Source organism: Caenorhabditis remanei, chromosome III (assembly GCF_010183535.1).
Source record: "Caenorhabditis remanei strain PX506 chromosome III, whole genome shotgun sequence".
NCBI lineage: Eukaryota > Metazoa > Nematoda > Chromadorea > Rhabditida > Rhabditidae > Caenorhabditis > Caenorhabditis remanei.
Window position 1 is genome coordinate 16,416,429 of NC_071330.1, and position 16,870 is coordinate 16,433,298.

The window sequence follows — 16,870 nt, forward strand, 5'->3', positions numbered from 1 at the left end:
CTTAAGAAGCCCTTCAACTTGTCACGTTATGATGATGGTGAGCATTGATATTTGAGATTTATGTAGGGGATTAATGCTAAAAAAGGAATGATCATCGAGTGAAGTGTTGTTATGATGATAATCTTCATCTAGCAGGGGTTACTGTGGAATATGACGGATTTTGCACACATTAGGGTAGTCTGAGAGTGCCTACTAGATTTTTAACAGAAACATGAAATAATTGGAGTTAGTCATAGCTAAAAATCAACAGATTCGGGTGGGAATTCAAAAAGTTACAGATTTTCGAAAATTTTCGAAAATCCAGAAAACTCAAATGTTTACTTAAATCATCATAACTCGGTCGGGTTTGACAATACCAGAAATATTTTAAGATTTTCATATTCAGCTAGTCAAGACGCATCGAATGGCTATATTCATGGCTAATTTAGACCAAATTCAAAAGTTTTTGGTCTTGAAACGATTCTAAAGGCGAATACCCCTTAAAGTTAGAGTTTGGTGCGTTTCAACTAGCGGAATCTGCAAATGTGCTCCAAATGCTATTCATACCAAATTTGACAGGCTGTTTAGTAATAAAGTCCTGGAATTTTGACTGAAAAAAGCAAAAAAAGACAAAAATTGAAGACAGTGAGGTTGAAACCAAAATAATTGCAGATCAGTTTTCACCTTCTTATTGGTATAAACTAGATTTTCAGATTCAGCTCATCAAAACCTTAAAGATGAATATAATTACGATCTAAAAATCTCATTATTTCAGAAAAATCCAATTCTCACATGATTCATAAAAGAATGAGAATGAGAAATAAAGTTTTGCGAATTACTCTTTTTTTCAAAAACTTTTTTCCAAGAACTCATGTTGGAAAACGCATTGGATGAAGGAGAAGCAGAACAAGAAGAATATCCGAAATTGCTCTCCCCTCATGTTGGCTCATAAAATTTTAATGCGACAAAAATTATGTTTTGTCTCGGATCGGATCGGATGAGAGGGAAGGAGAAGGAAGGAAAGAAGGAAATTAGTTTTCATATAGATAGATATCTGTTGGACAGGGATGGGAACCTAACTTGGAATGAAGGCCTAGTTTTTGGTTTCTAGGCCACCAAGGGAAATGAGAATTGAAGGATTGTGATTTCTAGATCAATTTCTAGGGAACAAATTGAATTAGGTGAAGATTGTACTCATTTGAGAGCTGTTGGCTAGCTGAATCCGGGAAAAAATCCAGAAGTCTTTTATAGGAGGCCACACGTATATCAAATGTGCCCCATCGCAAACGAAAAAGTGTCGGCGAGAGACGCAGAGTTTTTTCTAGTGTCGACACCGATTTTCACAGTTTTAACCTATTCTCGCCATTTTTCAAAACAATTTTCCAAAAAAAAAATTATGGAAATTAGCGAAAATAAGCCGGCGCGGAAAAATTCCTCTGCGTCTTTCATCGATACTCTCTCGTTTGCGATGGGGCGCAGTTGTAAGACGAATGGGCTGCAAATATATTCAAACCTAGACTGTAACAGCTAAGTTCAAAAACACATTTGAAGTAAATCAAAATAAAGTTCACCAAAAAATCTCAGTGACTAACTTCTCATTCCTGTCTCAAGAAAAAAGCCACGAGTGTTCCCTCCCATTGCCTATTAATAGGCCTCCCCCCACCCCTCCTCCACCCTCTTATTCTTTGTCGAACCCATTGAATGGGCATATGTTCCAACTCTCTCTATGTGCATATGACGTCTTATTGTCAATTCTATTCTTCAGCCTCCTAGCTGCTTTCAAACACCTGTTCACACACATTTTATAGTTTTTTTTAGTGGGGAAAAAAGAAGATTTTGAGAATAAAAAGTTTAAAGGCAGCTAGTAATTGCTACCACATGTGATACAGGTGTGAAAAACGTGAGTAAACAAATTTCTTGTGAGTTCAAACTAGAAACGTGTGAAACTCTTTTTGAGTACACCATAGTTTTACGGGATTCTTTTTATTGATTTCCGGTGTCCGAAATTCAAAATGATATTTTGAGAAACATGAATTCGGAATCCGGAATCCAAAAATCCGTACAACTCTGGAAAATTCCGGTGAGTTTTCTATAAACAACTTAATTGACGTTAAATTCAGTAGATAATCACAATCATCTTGAGAATAAAACAATCTGAATGAAAGCAACATTTCTAGGATCCGATTGTCTAGACCTTTCAAATGAGTATAATCATTCCCAAAACTGACCACGTATGTTTTTTAACCTGTTAATCTTTGGTAATACCCAAACCTAGTCATGATTATATTCATTTAAAGCGCGTCTTCAATTTGAAAAAGGTGAAATAGCTCTCAAAGAGCACATCTGACAACGATATGACGGTCTGAAAAGTAATGATTGAAAATCTGTAACTTTTTGATTTTTAGCTATATCCAGACATTTTTAGTGGAAATTGTAGGAGAAATATACATCACCTTTATAATCTAAGAAAAAAACTGAAAAAATAAGGAAAAATGTACTTACTGCCTCAGAAAAACAGCTGGAATTTTAGATTCTTTGAATAGAAAAGCCAAGCAGCGAGAAAATATAATAAACGGTCTAGTCTAAGCCAAGTAATAATAATAAACACTATAAATTAATGATGACCACCAAATCTTCTGGTCACATATTATGAATTCATTTTTATCTGTGCATGGGAAAACCGCGCCGCACTCGCGCGGCGGCCACGCCCACTCCCATTTTAACGCTGCGTTCATTTTTGAACACTGTCGCAAAAAATGGGCGTGGCCGCCGCGCGAGTGCGGCGCGGTTTTCCCATGCACAGATAAAAATGAATTCATAATATTAAAAGAAATCCCTCTCCGAAAAAAATAGTACAGGGGGAAGAGAGACGCATACAAAATTAGTAAATGAACAATAATATTTGATACTTAGTAATAAGAAGAACAATAAGAAGAATAAAGAAGAAGCCATACTAAAAACGACAAAGAAATCTGAGCAACACAAAAAATGGCTTCTTCTTCTTCGTCTCGTCAAATTGACATATTCTTAAAGAGGAGGCGGACGGGAAATACGAGAGCCGCCCGTCTATGAGTGAATTTATTTGATACTAAATGTGAAAATGGGTTGTGAGTGAGTGGGAGAAGTGAAAAGTCATGATGTTGATGATAGAATTTAGTTAGGGGGAACGACTATTTGGAGATGGAAGAGCACAAAAAAACTTCCACAGAAAATTATTTTTTCAAAAACATCTGTGAAGGCTCATGTCTTGAATACATCGGGCGCGCCTTTGGCGCGTTTTTGTTTTGGAAGGTTGTATAATATCTTGACAAACATGATTGCTTAACAACAAGTAGAACAAGAAAATCAGTTGAATGTACGCTGGCGCTCCTTCGGCGCGTTTGTTATTTCCAACAGATATTTATAGAGGTATGGTCTTGAGAATGCTCACAATTTGTAGATGGTTGGCGTGCCTTCGGCGCGTTTCTGGTATGTAACAGGATTTTTTAAATTCAGACTTTTACGAGGTCCTAAACCGCTAGAATTTTTTTCAAAAACTTTTCATATCCCAAAAAGTCATTTTCCCTGCTCTGAGGTCAGAAATTTTAATCAATTTTTAATTCATGTGCCATCTCTGGTGCCTCGAACATGATGCACTTTGAAAAGTGCAAAAATTTTTCGAATGGTGGTCTTGAAATAGAATTTAGCATGAATATTCGTGTTAAGCTTGTCAAGGCGCATTGAATGAGTTTTCCTACGTAGGCATGACTATACTCATTCGAAGCGTCTTGACACGCGGAATCCAAACATTTTAGAATATTCTGGAAAATGTGAAATCTGACCGAGTTATGATGGTTTATGTGAAAATTTGGATTTTCGAAAATTTTCGAAAATCCCTAACATTCTTATTTTTAGTGGCTTTCGCCTGGTTTTAAGTTTAAAATATTCAGAATTAATTGAATTATGAGGGAAATATAGCTAAATAGGAAACGACTCCCCAGATTTTCCAAAAAAGGAAAAAACAACAAATTGAGCACCTCGAAACTCAAAAACACAAATTTCGTGTTTTTTTCTGCTTTGTGAAAGGGAGAAATGGAAAAAGTCGTATTTCCCGTCGAGAAGAGCTCAAGTTTTATGGCTGAAGTGGGTGGGATGTACTTGGAAAAGGAGAAAAAACTCATCTCACTTTTATTTTTGGAAACTGACTAGGAGGGATTATTCAACAAAAAATGAAATTGCAGAATTTTGAAAAAAAATTTGAAAAAAAAGTTTTAAAAAATTTTCTGAAATTTTTCAGTGAAAATGACTGAAAATTAGGTGGAACACTAAGAAAGACATGGGCTATCTGAAGATAGGAGAATTCAAAAATTTTTATAGATTAGTTTCAGAGATATCGTATAGTCGTCTGAAATTAGAGAAAATTTCAAAAAATTAAAAAAAAAATTTTTTGAAATTGAAAGTTTTTCGGGAAAATGTCAGAAAATTGACTGGAATAATAAAAAAGGAAGGTTTATCTGAAAATAGCACAATTTCTATATAAAAATGGATTTTCAGAGTGAGTTTGTCAAGACGCCTCGAATGAGTATACATAATATACATAATCACGGCTAAAACTACAGTAACCAAATTTAAAAGCTCATACACTGTAGTTTTCGTGGTGAGACCCTGAAAATTCATTTCACACATTTCAAGTTATAAATCACATTGAAATGTGAAAACCCAACAAAGTTACAGATTTTTGAAACTTTTCGAAAACCTGACAATTTACTGAAACTATCGTATCTCGCTGCATTTTGTTCCAAAATTTTGGAATTTTATATTTTTAGATTCAGCGTGTCATGACAATTCGAATGAGTATAATCATGCCCATATTCGGTTAAATTTGGGTCCCGCCACGAAAACTACAGTAAGCAAGTTTAAAGGTGCATGATGTACCTCTTCTAGTACCCATTCGACGCGTCTTGACACGCTGAAACCGTCTGTGTGATTTTCATGAGTTTCTACTTTATTTACAACTTCAAAAAAAGCAAATTATAGATATAAAACAGATAATATAAATCAATACTGATAATCGGTCAAAAACTTCTTCACTCGACTCCCTTTCGAATTCGTCGCCACACACTCATACTCTCCCTTATCCCCGATAGAAGTTGGGTCGACTTCCAGATGCGACGATGTGGTATCACCATGGATGGAGAAGCGGATCTGAAAATACAAGTGTTAAAAAAGAAAAAAAAAGAGTTTGCCGCCAGCAGGGGTCGAACCTGCGACCTTGGGCTTATTAGACCCACGCTCTAACCGACTGAGCTATGGCGGCTGCGATCGGAAGCGGCAAGGAGGGCGTATAGGAAAGTGGGGGGTTTTGACTTAGGTGTGACCTAATTTCAACCTGTAATAACATGGCTGAAAAGGTACCTTGAAAAAATTTGAAAATAGGATTAGAAAATAAATTTCATCAGCTTTCAGAATATATGCGATACTCTCACTAAAAGCAATTTTCCAACGAAGGGAATGGCAATTCTATCACGTCAATTTTCATTATATGAACCAAATGTTGGAACAAAACATATTTCCTCCGTGAACTTTCAACACCGAAAAATAGATAAATATACATTTGGACGACGTGACCTGCGATGCTGGAAATTTCCTTATAAAAGATCCAAAAATCAGAAAGAAACTTCAGTCTCAATTATTTTGACACAACTTCTTCCATCATGAAGACTTCACTTCTCTTCGGGTTCATACTGCTTTATGGTGAGTTTATCAACACATTCAACATTTATTTTTATAGTTTTCAGCACTCTCCGTCACTGTCGATGCAGCAAAAGGAGGTCTTAGTAAGGATGAGCAGAAGAAACTTCTGGATGAAATAAATGAGGATCGTAAAAGAGTGAATGCTACATTTAAACCTCTGGTGAGATAGTATGGATTAGTCAATCGCAAAATATAAATGTAAAATTTCAGACCTACGACACTGAACTCGAAAAAGAGGCTGCCTTGTTCGAGTGTGACAATGACAAAAAGCCTCCAATTTGGTTACAATGGAACAGTGTGGCACATGATTTCTGGAAAGAAGTTGATCATGAGGATAACCCAAATTTTGAATTATACGACTCGAGAGTTGTAAAAATTGGTTGCTCGAAAGAAACCAAGTGCACACAGAAACTTGTAAAAAACCCTGAATTACCTGAGAAATTTGTTGGGAAAGAGATGGTTATGCTTGGAGCATGTGTTATTAAGCCAATCATTGGTTCGACGGATCCAATACAAAAAGATTTTTCGTTAGTCCCAAAAGGTAAAAAATATGGAGACGTGCTAGGAATCGAGATAAATTCATCTGGACGAGTCTTCAATCTGATTGTCTTCATTACTATTATCGTATTTTATTTTTGAGTGATATGAAAATTGATTAAGGATTTTTAACCTTAATTCACAAGTGATGAGAATTGAATAAAAATATTAAAATCTTGACTTGCACGTATTACACAGAACAAACTGGAAATTTGCGTCTCAAATTGATTGAAAAATGCAGTTTTCCCCAAGAAGTTACTTAAAACTCATATATCTGGGAAGCGTTCTGCAAAATTAAATTACGTATTTGGAGTCAGCGTGTTGAGAAGTACTTAAAGGCGTATTATGGGTTTATTCGTTTTGTCGAGTTTATTTCCTCTTCAAGAATTTCAAAATTCGGTGCAAAACCCACAGAAACCAAACGCCGTAAAGTTTGGTCAATGAAATGACCGAAGAAAAGTAACGCGGTGGCAATGCATACTATGTGATATGAAAATTACATAAGAACATTATCACTTCCGGAATACCAAATACCTAACGGCAAATTCAATTTTCCTCCTATTTTCAATTCCAAGAAATGTTTGAAAATATTTTTGGACGACGTGACCTGGTGGTAAACTCAGAAAGATGGTATGAATTAGTCAATCTAAATTTTATAAAGGAAACATTTCAGCTCTACGACACTGAACTCGAAAAAAAGGTAGCCGCGTTGGAGTGTGAAGACGGTTCTCCAGTTTTGTTACAATGGAACAGTGTGGTACAGGATATGTGGACAGAGGTTACACATGTGCATAACCCAAATCGTCCATTATTTGATTCGAGAGCTTACTTAATTGGTTGCTCAAAAGAATTCAAGTGCACAAAGAAAATTGAAAAACACCCAGAAATGCCTGAGAAGTTTGTTGGGAAAGAGGCGGTTATGCTGGGAGCATGTTATGTTGGTCCGGAAGATGAGATGAGTGGCGAGGAACAAAATAAAGTTCCCGAATCGTCAATCCCAAAAGGTAGTAAATATGGAGATTTGCTTGGACTCAAGATATCTTCATCTGGACAAGTCTTCAATCTGTTCGTCTTCCTTGCTATCATAGTCTTTTATTTTTAGTGATATGAAAATTGATTAAGGTTTTTAAACCTTAATTCACAAGTGATGAGAATTGAATAAAGATTTTAAAATCCTAATTTACACGTGGTACACAGAAAAAATTAGAAAGTTTGAGTCTAATATTAATTGAATAATGCTGTTTTTGAAGAATTCAATTAAAAAGCTGTGGATTCTTAATTTAGTGCTTCGTAGTTTTTGATATTATGGAAATTGGAGTACTACTCCTTGGGTTGACCATGAAGATGATGTTTTCGCAACCTTTCATGAAGTGTTCCGAAATAAAATTGAAAAATCGTTAATCCCAAAAGGTGGTAAATATGGAGACGTGATATGCGAAATGATTTTCAAGCGGTTTTTATGAAAGTTTTTTATAAAATTACATCAAGAACCAAATAATATACGGCTGACTAGGTCATCTGGATCCTTCGCGGCTCACCCAAACCCCAAGCCACGGATCCGATATTTAATAGGCTTAACTAACGGGGAAAAAAATTTCAATCGATCATCCACTTTTATAAATATTCAGGCTGACCTCTCGCCAAACTTAATTTTTTTTTCAGAGAATAATTTTCCTCCGTAAACTATTAACACCGAAAAATAAAGAACAAGCATTTGAACACCGTGACCGAGGAGCCTAGATAATTTCCTTATAAAAGATCCAAAAAGCAGAAAGAAACTTCAGTCTCAATTAAATTGACACGACATCTTCCCTCATGAAGACATCCCTTCTCTTCGGCTTCATACTGGTCTATGGTCAGTTTATCAACACATTCAATTCACTCCCAGCAGCCTCCCACTCATAATATTTGGAGTTCACTTGAAATATCAATTACTTTTTCTATTTCCAGCTTTCTCGGTCACCGTCGAGGCAACAAAAGGAGGTCTCAGTAAGGATGAGCAGAAGAAACTTCTGGATGCACTGAACAAGGATCGTGTGCGAGCCCAAACGGCTTCCTCGGGTATTGTGTTCCAACATTTGGTAAGTTTTCTAAGAGAAGTCTGATGTGAGCATGACGACTACTACGAGGAAAAACCATTATTAGCTGTGCTATAGCTCTTGAGCTCTGAGCCATCAGATCCAATACTTTTTGATTAATTTCAGACCTACGACTTGGAACTCGAGAAAAAGGCTGCAGCTTACGACTGTAAACCGGGGGGCTCTTCTTCTTCAGGCGTTGCATTGTCTGCATTGCAGTGGAATAGTGTCGGAGACGAAATATATGAAGAGGTCTACAAAGGAACAAAGGAACCCAGTCTTGGTTTATTCGATTGGAGACAAACTAAAATTGGATGCTCCAAAGAAGTCACATGTAGAATAAAAATTAAAGAAGGAGATGGTTTACCTGCCAAGTTTGTGGGGAAAGAAATCGTTATTGTTGGAGGATGCATACTCGGACCGCTTACCACTGATGTGTCAGAGGAGGACAAACGGGTGGCTTCCGAATTGGGGTTACCGAAAGCTTCGAAATATGGAGATTTGCTTGGAATCAAGATGTCTTCATCTGGCCGGGTCTTCAATTTGATTGTGTTCCTTGCTTTATCGGTTTTTTATTTTTGAGTGATATGAGAATTGAATAAAGATTTGTTTAATGACTTGACACTGGTTTTTTTAAAGATTATTCGAAGAATCAAACAAAACACCCAATTTTGAATCCAAAAGACTAAAAGGGTCGACTAAATCTATCAGAGGACCTGGTAGATGACGATAGTCTGTAACATTTTTCTATTGTAATCCAATTTTCGGTGTTTTGATAAGAACGCCTCCGAGTCACACCAGTATATTAATGTTGTTTGAAAAGAGGATAGGGAACGTGGGTAGAAAATAAATGAGCATTACCAGAAAAAAAAAACTGCTTTAACATTAGGATATGATCCAAATCGTTATAATCTAGAGGTACATACATTGAAACACCAGATTTCGAAACCGAGACATTTGGAAACCGGACGTTTTGAAACCGTAACCTTTCAACACTAAAAGTAAATAAATGTTATGAAAATAATATGAACTTGATTACCATGGTTGCCAAGCGTCAATTTTTCAAAGTAAAATGGTTTGAGAACGTTTTCGCATTGCTGGATGGCTAATAACATGAAAAACACAAAGTTTCACATTTTTCTAATTTTAGAGTAAAAACGACTTCAACTCCCTTAACCAACATACCGTCCGATTATGATCCGGATTCACTTCCACACCTCTATGATACCACACAATTCTGGGTCTCGGTGTCCCACTCGCTTCACAGAACAATTTCAGCTTGTAGCCAAGACGGGAGTCCTGTTTGAAATATGACGATCGACTGATCTTTGGGCTTTCCTGTAATACATTTTATCTTTTTGTCCTTCGTAGACGGCGTCAAAGGCACGCCAGCTTTAAAAGCCAAGTAACTCACATTAGAATGGTCGGTAAAATCCAAGTCCTCTAGTTGGGTTGTCTTAGAATTCGCGATAATTGGCACCACACAAATAACCAGAGTAATAATTAGACGGTGCATGATGTCTACGCAGGTTTAGGTCATGATAAACAAGAATCTGAAAAAAGAGAAAAATCTGAACGTTTGTGCTCGGTGAGCTCTAATCTCTGAGTCTTTCAAAGGGATACACGAGAAATAAATTGATTAATGAGGTGGAAGAGAGGGCACTTTTTAGGAGGAGAAGTGATGTGGGTTTAAAGGGGGAAAAGAGCGTTCTGGAAGGGTTTTGATTGAATTGAGGAAAAATTGGAGCTTTTAAAAATCGGATGCCTAATTTGGTAAAGAGATGGAGATGGGAGCTGGAGATCTGGTGAATATAGGAAAAGTGGAAAACTAAAAAACGTAGGAAATTTTCTGGGTACAAACATCATGAGAAGGGTATTAATACCCAAATATCTGGAAAAATCACAAAAAATGAGTTGAGAGACACAGAGAAACTAAACACTCTAGGTGTGTGCGCCTCTGTGAATAGTCGCGTGGCTTAAACTTTATGTATCTCAAAACCTGAAATACCTATAAAAAAGTTGTCAACTACACAATTATAGGAAATTTTAAGGGCTACATTTTTGTAGTTGATAACTTTTTGATAGAACTTGATCGCTGCGAGTTATACACGTTTAAACCTAAAACCTGTGCTAGAGGGAGGAGCAGACAGCTGAAGTGTCGAGACCTCTTTTTCGAATTTTTGAAAAAAATTTGCTTCAAAAGGAAATTAACCATATAAATTAAACTATTTTATTAGTTTTGAGGAAAAAAGAAGAGAGCGCAGACATCCAGACACTCTAACTGTCTGCACCCTCCCCCTAAGCACTGCCTCCATTTTAACGCGTTATTTCTCAAAAGGAACAAATGCTATCAAAAAATGGTCAACTACGAAAATGTAGTAAAATTTACGATCTACATTTTTGTAATTAACAACTTTTTGATAACTTTGCTAGTTTTTGAGATATCGAGCCTAGAAGCTAAGGGGAGAGAGTTCAAACGCAGAGAAGTTAGAGTGTCTGGTTGTCTGTGCTCTCTTGAAAAGCAACGCGATAATTTTAATTATAGTCAGAAATTTAATAAAATTTATGATTTTCAGGTAAAATGTTGAATAAATAGAACCGTCTGGCGTGCCTTGGGCGCGTTATGAGTATTGAAAAAGCGAAAAAAGTAACAATTATAAAACCTGAAAGAGTCATTTTTCCAAACGTAACAGTCTGGCGCGCCTTCCACGCGTTTTAACCTACCCAAGACCACCGACTTATAAAACAAAGTTTTTCCCCCGAAAATGGAGCAATTTTCTTCAAAACGGAGCAAAAAGGTTGTGTTTTGTTGAAAAGCTTGACCCGAAATAAAAAGAAATCCGTCAGTTTCCCAAAAGGAATGGAAAATAGGGGGAGTAAAGCGCTCGATTCAATTTCCCTCCTTCTTCTCCTGTGGAGAGCAGGAGAAGAGAGGTTTTTTTTCAATTGACATAAAAGTGAAGTGTAGGTTGTTTTAGGGAAGGAAGGGAGGGGAGTTTTTCAAAGTTTTTCGTTTCGAAATGAGACAGAAACAAGAAAAGTAGAAGTAAGAGTAGGGGAAAAGAGAGTTAATCCCCTTTTACATGTGTTTTAGGCTAGGGGAGATTATGAAAGTTTTGGGGAAGAAGGAGCATAAGAAGGGAAGGGAGGAGTTAGTTTAATGGTGGGTGGGGAAGGGTTAAGGATTATGATAGGAGTTGTAGTTGTAGGGATAGAAAATACATGTGTCATTAATTTTATACATAAGTATGTAGCAGTGGAGGAATTATTGGTAGGAGGAATGGGATACTTTCTGAAGGGGGTCATGGGTAGAAATAAGAATCTGTGACATAGGAAATTAAAGATATCGCACACAAGAAACGTGAAGTCGATTTTTTTAACGTTTTAAATCGATTATTTTATTTTTCACTGAAAATGAAGTATTTTCAGGTTTTCAGACATCCCTATGGATGAAAAAAGGTTAAATACATCAGAATTGTGAAAAATTGAATACTCTATCTTATGAGCCAGACACCAAGAATTTTGGTCGAAAATGCACTTTTTTGATACGGAAAAACAGCTTTTCAGAAGAACGAGATTTTCAGCCATTTTATCCAATATTTCTTTTTCTAAAGATTACGACAGTTTCAGAGCATCCTCAAGTACATTACGTGCCGTTTTCATTAGAAAATGTTCTTTGCTAATAAATTTATACTCAACCAGCCTGTCTCCCCCGCCTTCGGCGGTTGAGCCGGCTGGTCTCTCTTCATTCACGTGGTCATTGACTTTCGAATGTGCACCCATGGCCGAGTGGTCCAAAGCGGCGGTCGTTGTCCAAAGCACGCCAGTTCGGTTTTGCCCACTGGCTCAGTTTCTCTTTCCAAAACCGTTGCGGACATCGCCTCAGACAACGCCCACTTGTCTTTTATATATAAGAATGATTATTTGAAAATCCGTTTTTCTGTATCAAAAAAGTCAATTTCTGACCAAAGTTCACGTTTTCTAGCTCATTAGTTAAACCATCTAATTTTCCAAAATTCGGATGGATGGGACCTTTTTCCATCCATTGTTAAAAAACTCAAATTACTAAATTACTATATTTTCAAAAAAATATATACAGGGATTAAATTAAAACTTGAAAAAGTCACGTTTCTTGCAGTTTTTTCTCGCAGAATGCGAGAACGTGCAGTACCACCTAAATTGTGAACAAAAAAACAATGATAACATTTTTGCAGAAAACCCCAAAAACGCCAGACAGTGCTGGAATTCCTCATATTGAAAACAATTTCAGGCTACAATCTATCACTGTCTCAAAAATCCACTATCTCACCACCTAAAACCCAAAAAACTTGTCAAACTTCAAAAAACTTCAAAAAACTTCTCCATTGAAACAGAACGAAACAAGAAAAAACATTGTGAGTAAATTTATGCACATACATTCTCTTCTTCCCTTTTCTCTTCTGTTTCTGCCTCTCCTCATCAAAAAGTGACGAGTCGATGACTTCTCCCTCCTTTTCATATTCTTCTAGGTTCCTTTTTGGGAGAAAAAAAAGACGAGAAATGAGAAGAAGAAGAGGAGAGGCTGGGGTGTCGTGGGCGCGTTCAATGAGAGATTGGAATTCGGGCGCGTCTTTGGCGCTTTACGAGCATTCTGAGCAAGTGAACCATTTCAAATCTCATGAAATGAATCTGGCGCGCCTTTGGCGCTTTCTAAACAATCTAATATACCTAAACCTAGTTTCCAAATTATGCAATTTTGGAATGGCGTACTTTTGGCGCCTCCACATCAATTGGAAGGTACTAAGCTGCTCAGACCTCCTACGGCTGACGCGCCTTGGACGCGTTTTGTGCTACGGTACCCGATTACTCATTTCAAGCCTCTCATGTTTTTCACAAAGAGTACACAAACCATAATTCTATTTTCAGAACATCAACTCTTTCTCTCTCTCCAATACAATACATCGTGAGCTCTTCAGAATACACAATTGACCATCTCTCCTCCAAAAGACGACAGAGACTAGTTATATGTGAACAGTGCAAATAGACTCTTGACACATACACTTTGTATGGAGCTGACCGCCCCTTTAGACTTAGTTTCTAAAGAACACACATACACACACTGTCATCGTTTACTCTTTCTTTACATTTTCGATACTCCAGGTGTGGATGACTCGGTTAGAATGTTTTGATAGTTTTGCACTCTTTTGGAAGAATTAAAAAATATAAATTCAAATGTTCATTCTTATGGACCTACCCACGAAGAAACCTTGTACAATTTAAGACACTTTTTTTCTATTCACGAATGCAATTTAATGTTTTTTTTCATTTTTATACAATAAAAATTTATTAAATAACGTTTGTGAATAGACAAGTTTTATTCGTGGTCCATTATAAAACTGTCATTTGCATGTTTTCTAAAACTTTAAACATAATATTTATACAAGAGTCCGGTAGTTTTGTGAACCGAGGAGTTACGAGACGTGACTTATACCATTAAAAAGCTAAAATCACGCTGATTCCAAATATATATTCAGTTTTTTCCTTTGAGGCCTGGAATTCAAGAAAAACGACGTCAAAGTTTGGACAAGTCATTTCTTTCCCGAAATATCGATAGCTTTGACCTTATTTTTTGAATACCAGACCTCCTGGGCACAAACTGAATATATATTTGAAATCAGTGTGATTTCAGCTATTCAATGATATAGGTCACGATCGTTTTCATTTGCGTATCTTGTCTTCACAGTGCCCTTTCGTCCTTATGTTTAACTCAAATGTTTTTCAGATTCTGTTACAAAAATGGGAACTACAATGCTTACTGTATTCCTCACCATTCTTGGAATGGTCAAGACACAATTCATGGGATATCCCTATGACTATAGTTCGATGTTTTCTGGTGAGTCAAGGAATATAGTAGCCTTTAATGTAAAAACTTCAAGGGTTCAAGGTTCCATATTTCAGTAAAACAATTTTTTGAAGTTTAGAGTTCCATCGTCTAGCAAGCCTCTTATACCAAGAAAAGAAAAATTAAAGGCATTATGATGGGATAAAATTACTTAGTAATTACAGCAGTTCAAAGTAAGAAATTTAGATAAATCCAGTGTTGGTTTTACAAGACCGGGATTAGATTTTAACTTTTTTTATTACATAAAACTGCATTTCCAGTTAACTTAGCTTGCCAACTAGGTACGAAAGGCTCCGAAAATGTTACGTACTGACTCAATTTCTTAGATTTTATTTGAAGGAATTAAGTTTATCGGGGAGGGAAATTGGAAAACGAACATGAATATGAAAGATATTATAGAATACTCAAGTTTCTTCTTTTCGGTGTTCAAAAGTAGAAAATTTTCGCTATCCGCGCTCTTAGGGATTATTTGCAATTGAAAGACCTACCAAAGAAAGTCTTTGGAAACGTGACTTTAAAACGTTCTATAAGTTTTTCTTTCGACTACGAGGAGTCTATTTCTGCAGTCAAAATAAGCTAAATGTCTCTGCCAGTCGAGTTATGAGCTTTCAAACTTTTCCTATTTGGCGGATAGTGTAAGCGAAGGTGTAAAGTAGTGTAACAGTAAAAACCAAAAATTACGTGAGACAGTTTGAGAATAAGAGAGTCCTAAAAAAGCATACTACCGGCAAATGCAAAATTTTCTATTTCCAGGCTACACCGGCTACAACCCAATGATGTCAATGACCAACACCATGGGCACCGGTGCACTTGGCATGAACACTATGGGCATGAACACCGGCTTCGGCACATTCGGCACAGGACTCGAGAGCTTATATGGAGGAGCACAGACGGCAGGGATGGGGCAGCAGCAGATGTTCGGAGCGTATAATCCGTATGGGAATGGCATGTTCAATTTCGGTGGGTTTTTGAATAGAAAAATTGGTGGGCGGAAAGAGGAGGGTCCCTTGGGATTGATAGGGTGGGGGTGAGTTTATATTGAATTATAGCATTTTAAGAGTAATTTTTCATAGTTTTAACATATAAGTTCACGAAAAAAGACTTTTGGAGGTCTGCGACAACTTATTAGCCTTAAAATCCTAAAATTAGACTTGTGAGCATTCTAGAAGGTTTAAAGCCTCAAAAAGGCATTCTAGGTCACATTTTTTGCATCATAATCATTTTTTCCTCTGTAAAGCATATTTTTATCTTTTATTTACATAAAAACCCTCGAAAAAAAAAATTTGGAGGTCTTAGTCGATTTTAAATCACATTTTGGGCCTCCTTAGCGTAAAAACCCATTTTTCACTTCCCGAAACCCCAAAGTAATTAAAAATTCTACAGGAAACAATGGAATGTTTGGGCAGAATGCGTTCGGCACCGGCTTCAATAACAATATGTTTGGAGGAGCTGCAACCGGAGCAAATAATGGTGAGCAGCATGATGGAAAAAGAGAAGGAGCATCTTCTTCTCCTTTTTAGGTTCTCATCGATACATTATTCATGATATCTATAGGAGAAGAGAGAGGAAGGGGGAAGGGTGTTTCAGAATTGTGAGACTCCGCCCCACTTTTGGTATTTGTGAGAATGTTGATTATGGATATGCATACAATTAAGACAATTTACCACAAAAAATTATGGGAAAAATCACTTTTCAAAGTGTTAGATTTTTCAGTCATACAACAAAAATGTGTCTTGGGGTTCAAAGACACATTTTTTCAAAGTTCTATAAATTCCAGGTCTCTTCGGTGGTGTCCAACAGCAAGCGGCTCAGACAATGAACACAGGATACCAGAATACACAACCAATAAATACTCTAAACAATGGAAACACGATGAAAGCGTATGGGAGAAGAAGTACTGGTGAATTTGATATTTATTTATTTATTCTTGTTAAAACATTATCAATTTAAAATTGTGGAAAAGGAAAAGAACATTTTAAAATGGGATATTTAGCAAACTTGTAACAGGCTGGGTCATAAAAAACCAAACATTTGTAAAATCCGGAACCAGAATGAAAAATAAACCCGGAAATCCGGTTTCGAAGGTTCTTGAGCACCGCCCATCTTTAAACCGTTAGAAGACTGTTTGCCTTTGACATAAAAGCAATAATTTCATTTTCATAAGTAGTTCTTGAGTTTCTCTACATTTTGGTACAAAAAACTTTTGAAAATAATGAAAACTAAGAAAACTTTGGATTTTCGAAATTCATGTTTCAGTAAAAGTATCGTATCTTTGTAGTTTGTAGTTCACAAGTCACCAAAGTGCAATTTTAAGATTTTGCTGATTGAGACGGTTCGAATGAGAAATGGAAATCGGACAGCCAGAAAACGGGAATCCTGAATCCGTACAAACCCGGTGCCCTTACCGCTTCCAGGCTTCTCATTTTTCTCATAAAAAGATTAGAGACGCAGAGAAGCAATACGCTCTGATCTCTTTGCGTTTCTCATTTACTAACTTTTATTAATTTTAACTATATTTTCAGCTCAAAACTTCAACAACAACAATAATTACGCTCCTACCCGAGTAGGTCAAGGAGGTTGTGGTGGTGGAAATACTGGAGGATTTGGAGGTGGATGTGGACAACAACAACAAGGGTGGAATAGTAAGGCCAAGAAGGTGTAA

At 36.7% G+C, this 16,870-nt stretch overlaps 4 protein-coding genes across 4 annotated transcripts; 3 read left to right on the forward strand and 1 right to left on the reverse strand.

Annotated features, from left to right (window-relative positions):
• Positions 1–5,016: 5,016 nt before the first annotated feature.
• Positions 5,017–9,843, reverse strand: GCK72_011646 (uncharacterized protein; the record flags this gene model as incomplete). Its single annotated transcript, XM_053728589.1, has 3 exons — positions 5,017–5,163; positions 9,513–9,665; positions 9,742–9,843. 3 exons carry the CDS (start codon positions 9,841–9,843, stop codon positions 5,017–5,019), a joined length of 402 nt encoding a protein of 133 aa, XP_053588166.1.
• GCK72_011647 (uncharacterized protein) lies at positions 5,673–7,351 on the forward strand (the record flags this gene model as incomplete). The annotated part of the gene is made up of 4 exons (XM_053728590.1): positions 5,673–5,712; positions 5,757–5,872; positions 5,923–6,336; positions 6,923–7,351. 4 exons carry the CDS (start codon positions 5,673–5,675, stop codon positions 7,349–7,351), a joined length of 999 nt encoding a protein of 332 aa, XP_053588167.1.
• On the forward strand, positions 8,065–8,909 carry GCK72_011648 (uncharacterized protein; the record flags this gene model as incomplete). The annotated part of the gene is made up of 3 exons (XM_003102179.2): positions 8,065–8,104; positions 8,200–8,330; positions 8,454–8,909. The coding sequence occupies 3 exons, from the start codon at positions 8,065–8,067 to the stop codon at positions 8,907–8,909; spliced, it is 627 nt and encodes a 208-aa protein (XP_003102227.2).
• Positions 9,844–14,102: 4,259 nt separating the features above from the next.
• On the forward strand, positions 14,103–16,870 carry GCK72_011649 (uncharacterized protein; the record flags this gene model as incomplete). The annotated part of the gene is made up of 5 exons (XM_053728591.1): positions 14,103–14,199; positions 14,962–15,168; positions 15,592–15,678; positions 15,986–16,108; positions 16,731–16,870. The coding sequence occupies 5 exons, from the start codon at positions 14,103–14,105 to the stop codon at positions 16,868–16,870; spliced, it is 654 nt and encodes a 217-aa protein (XP_053588168.1).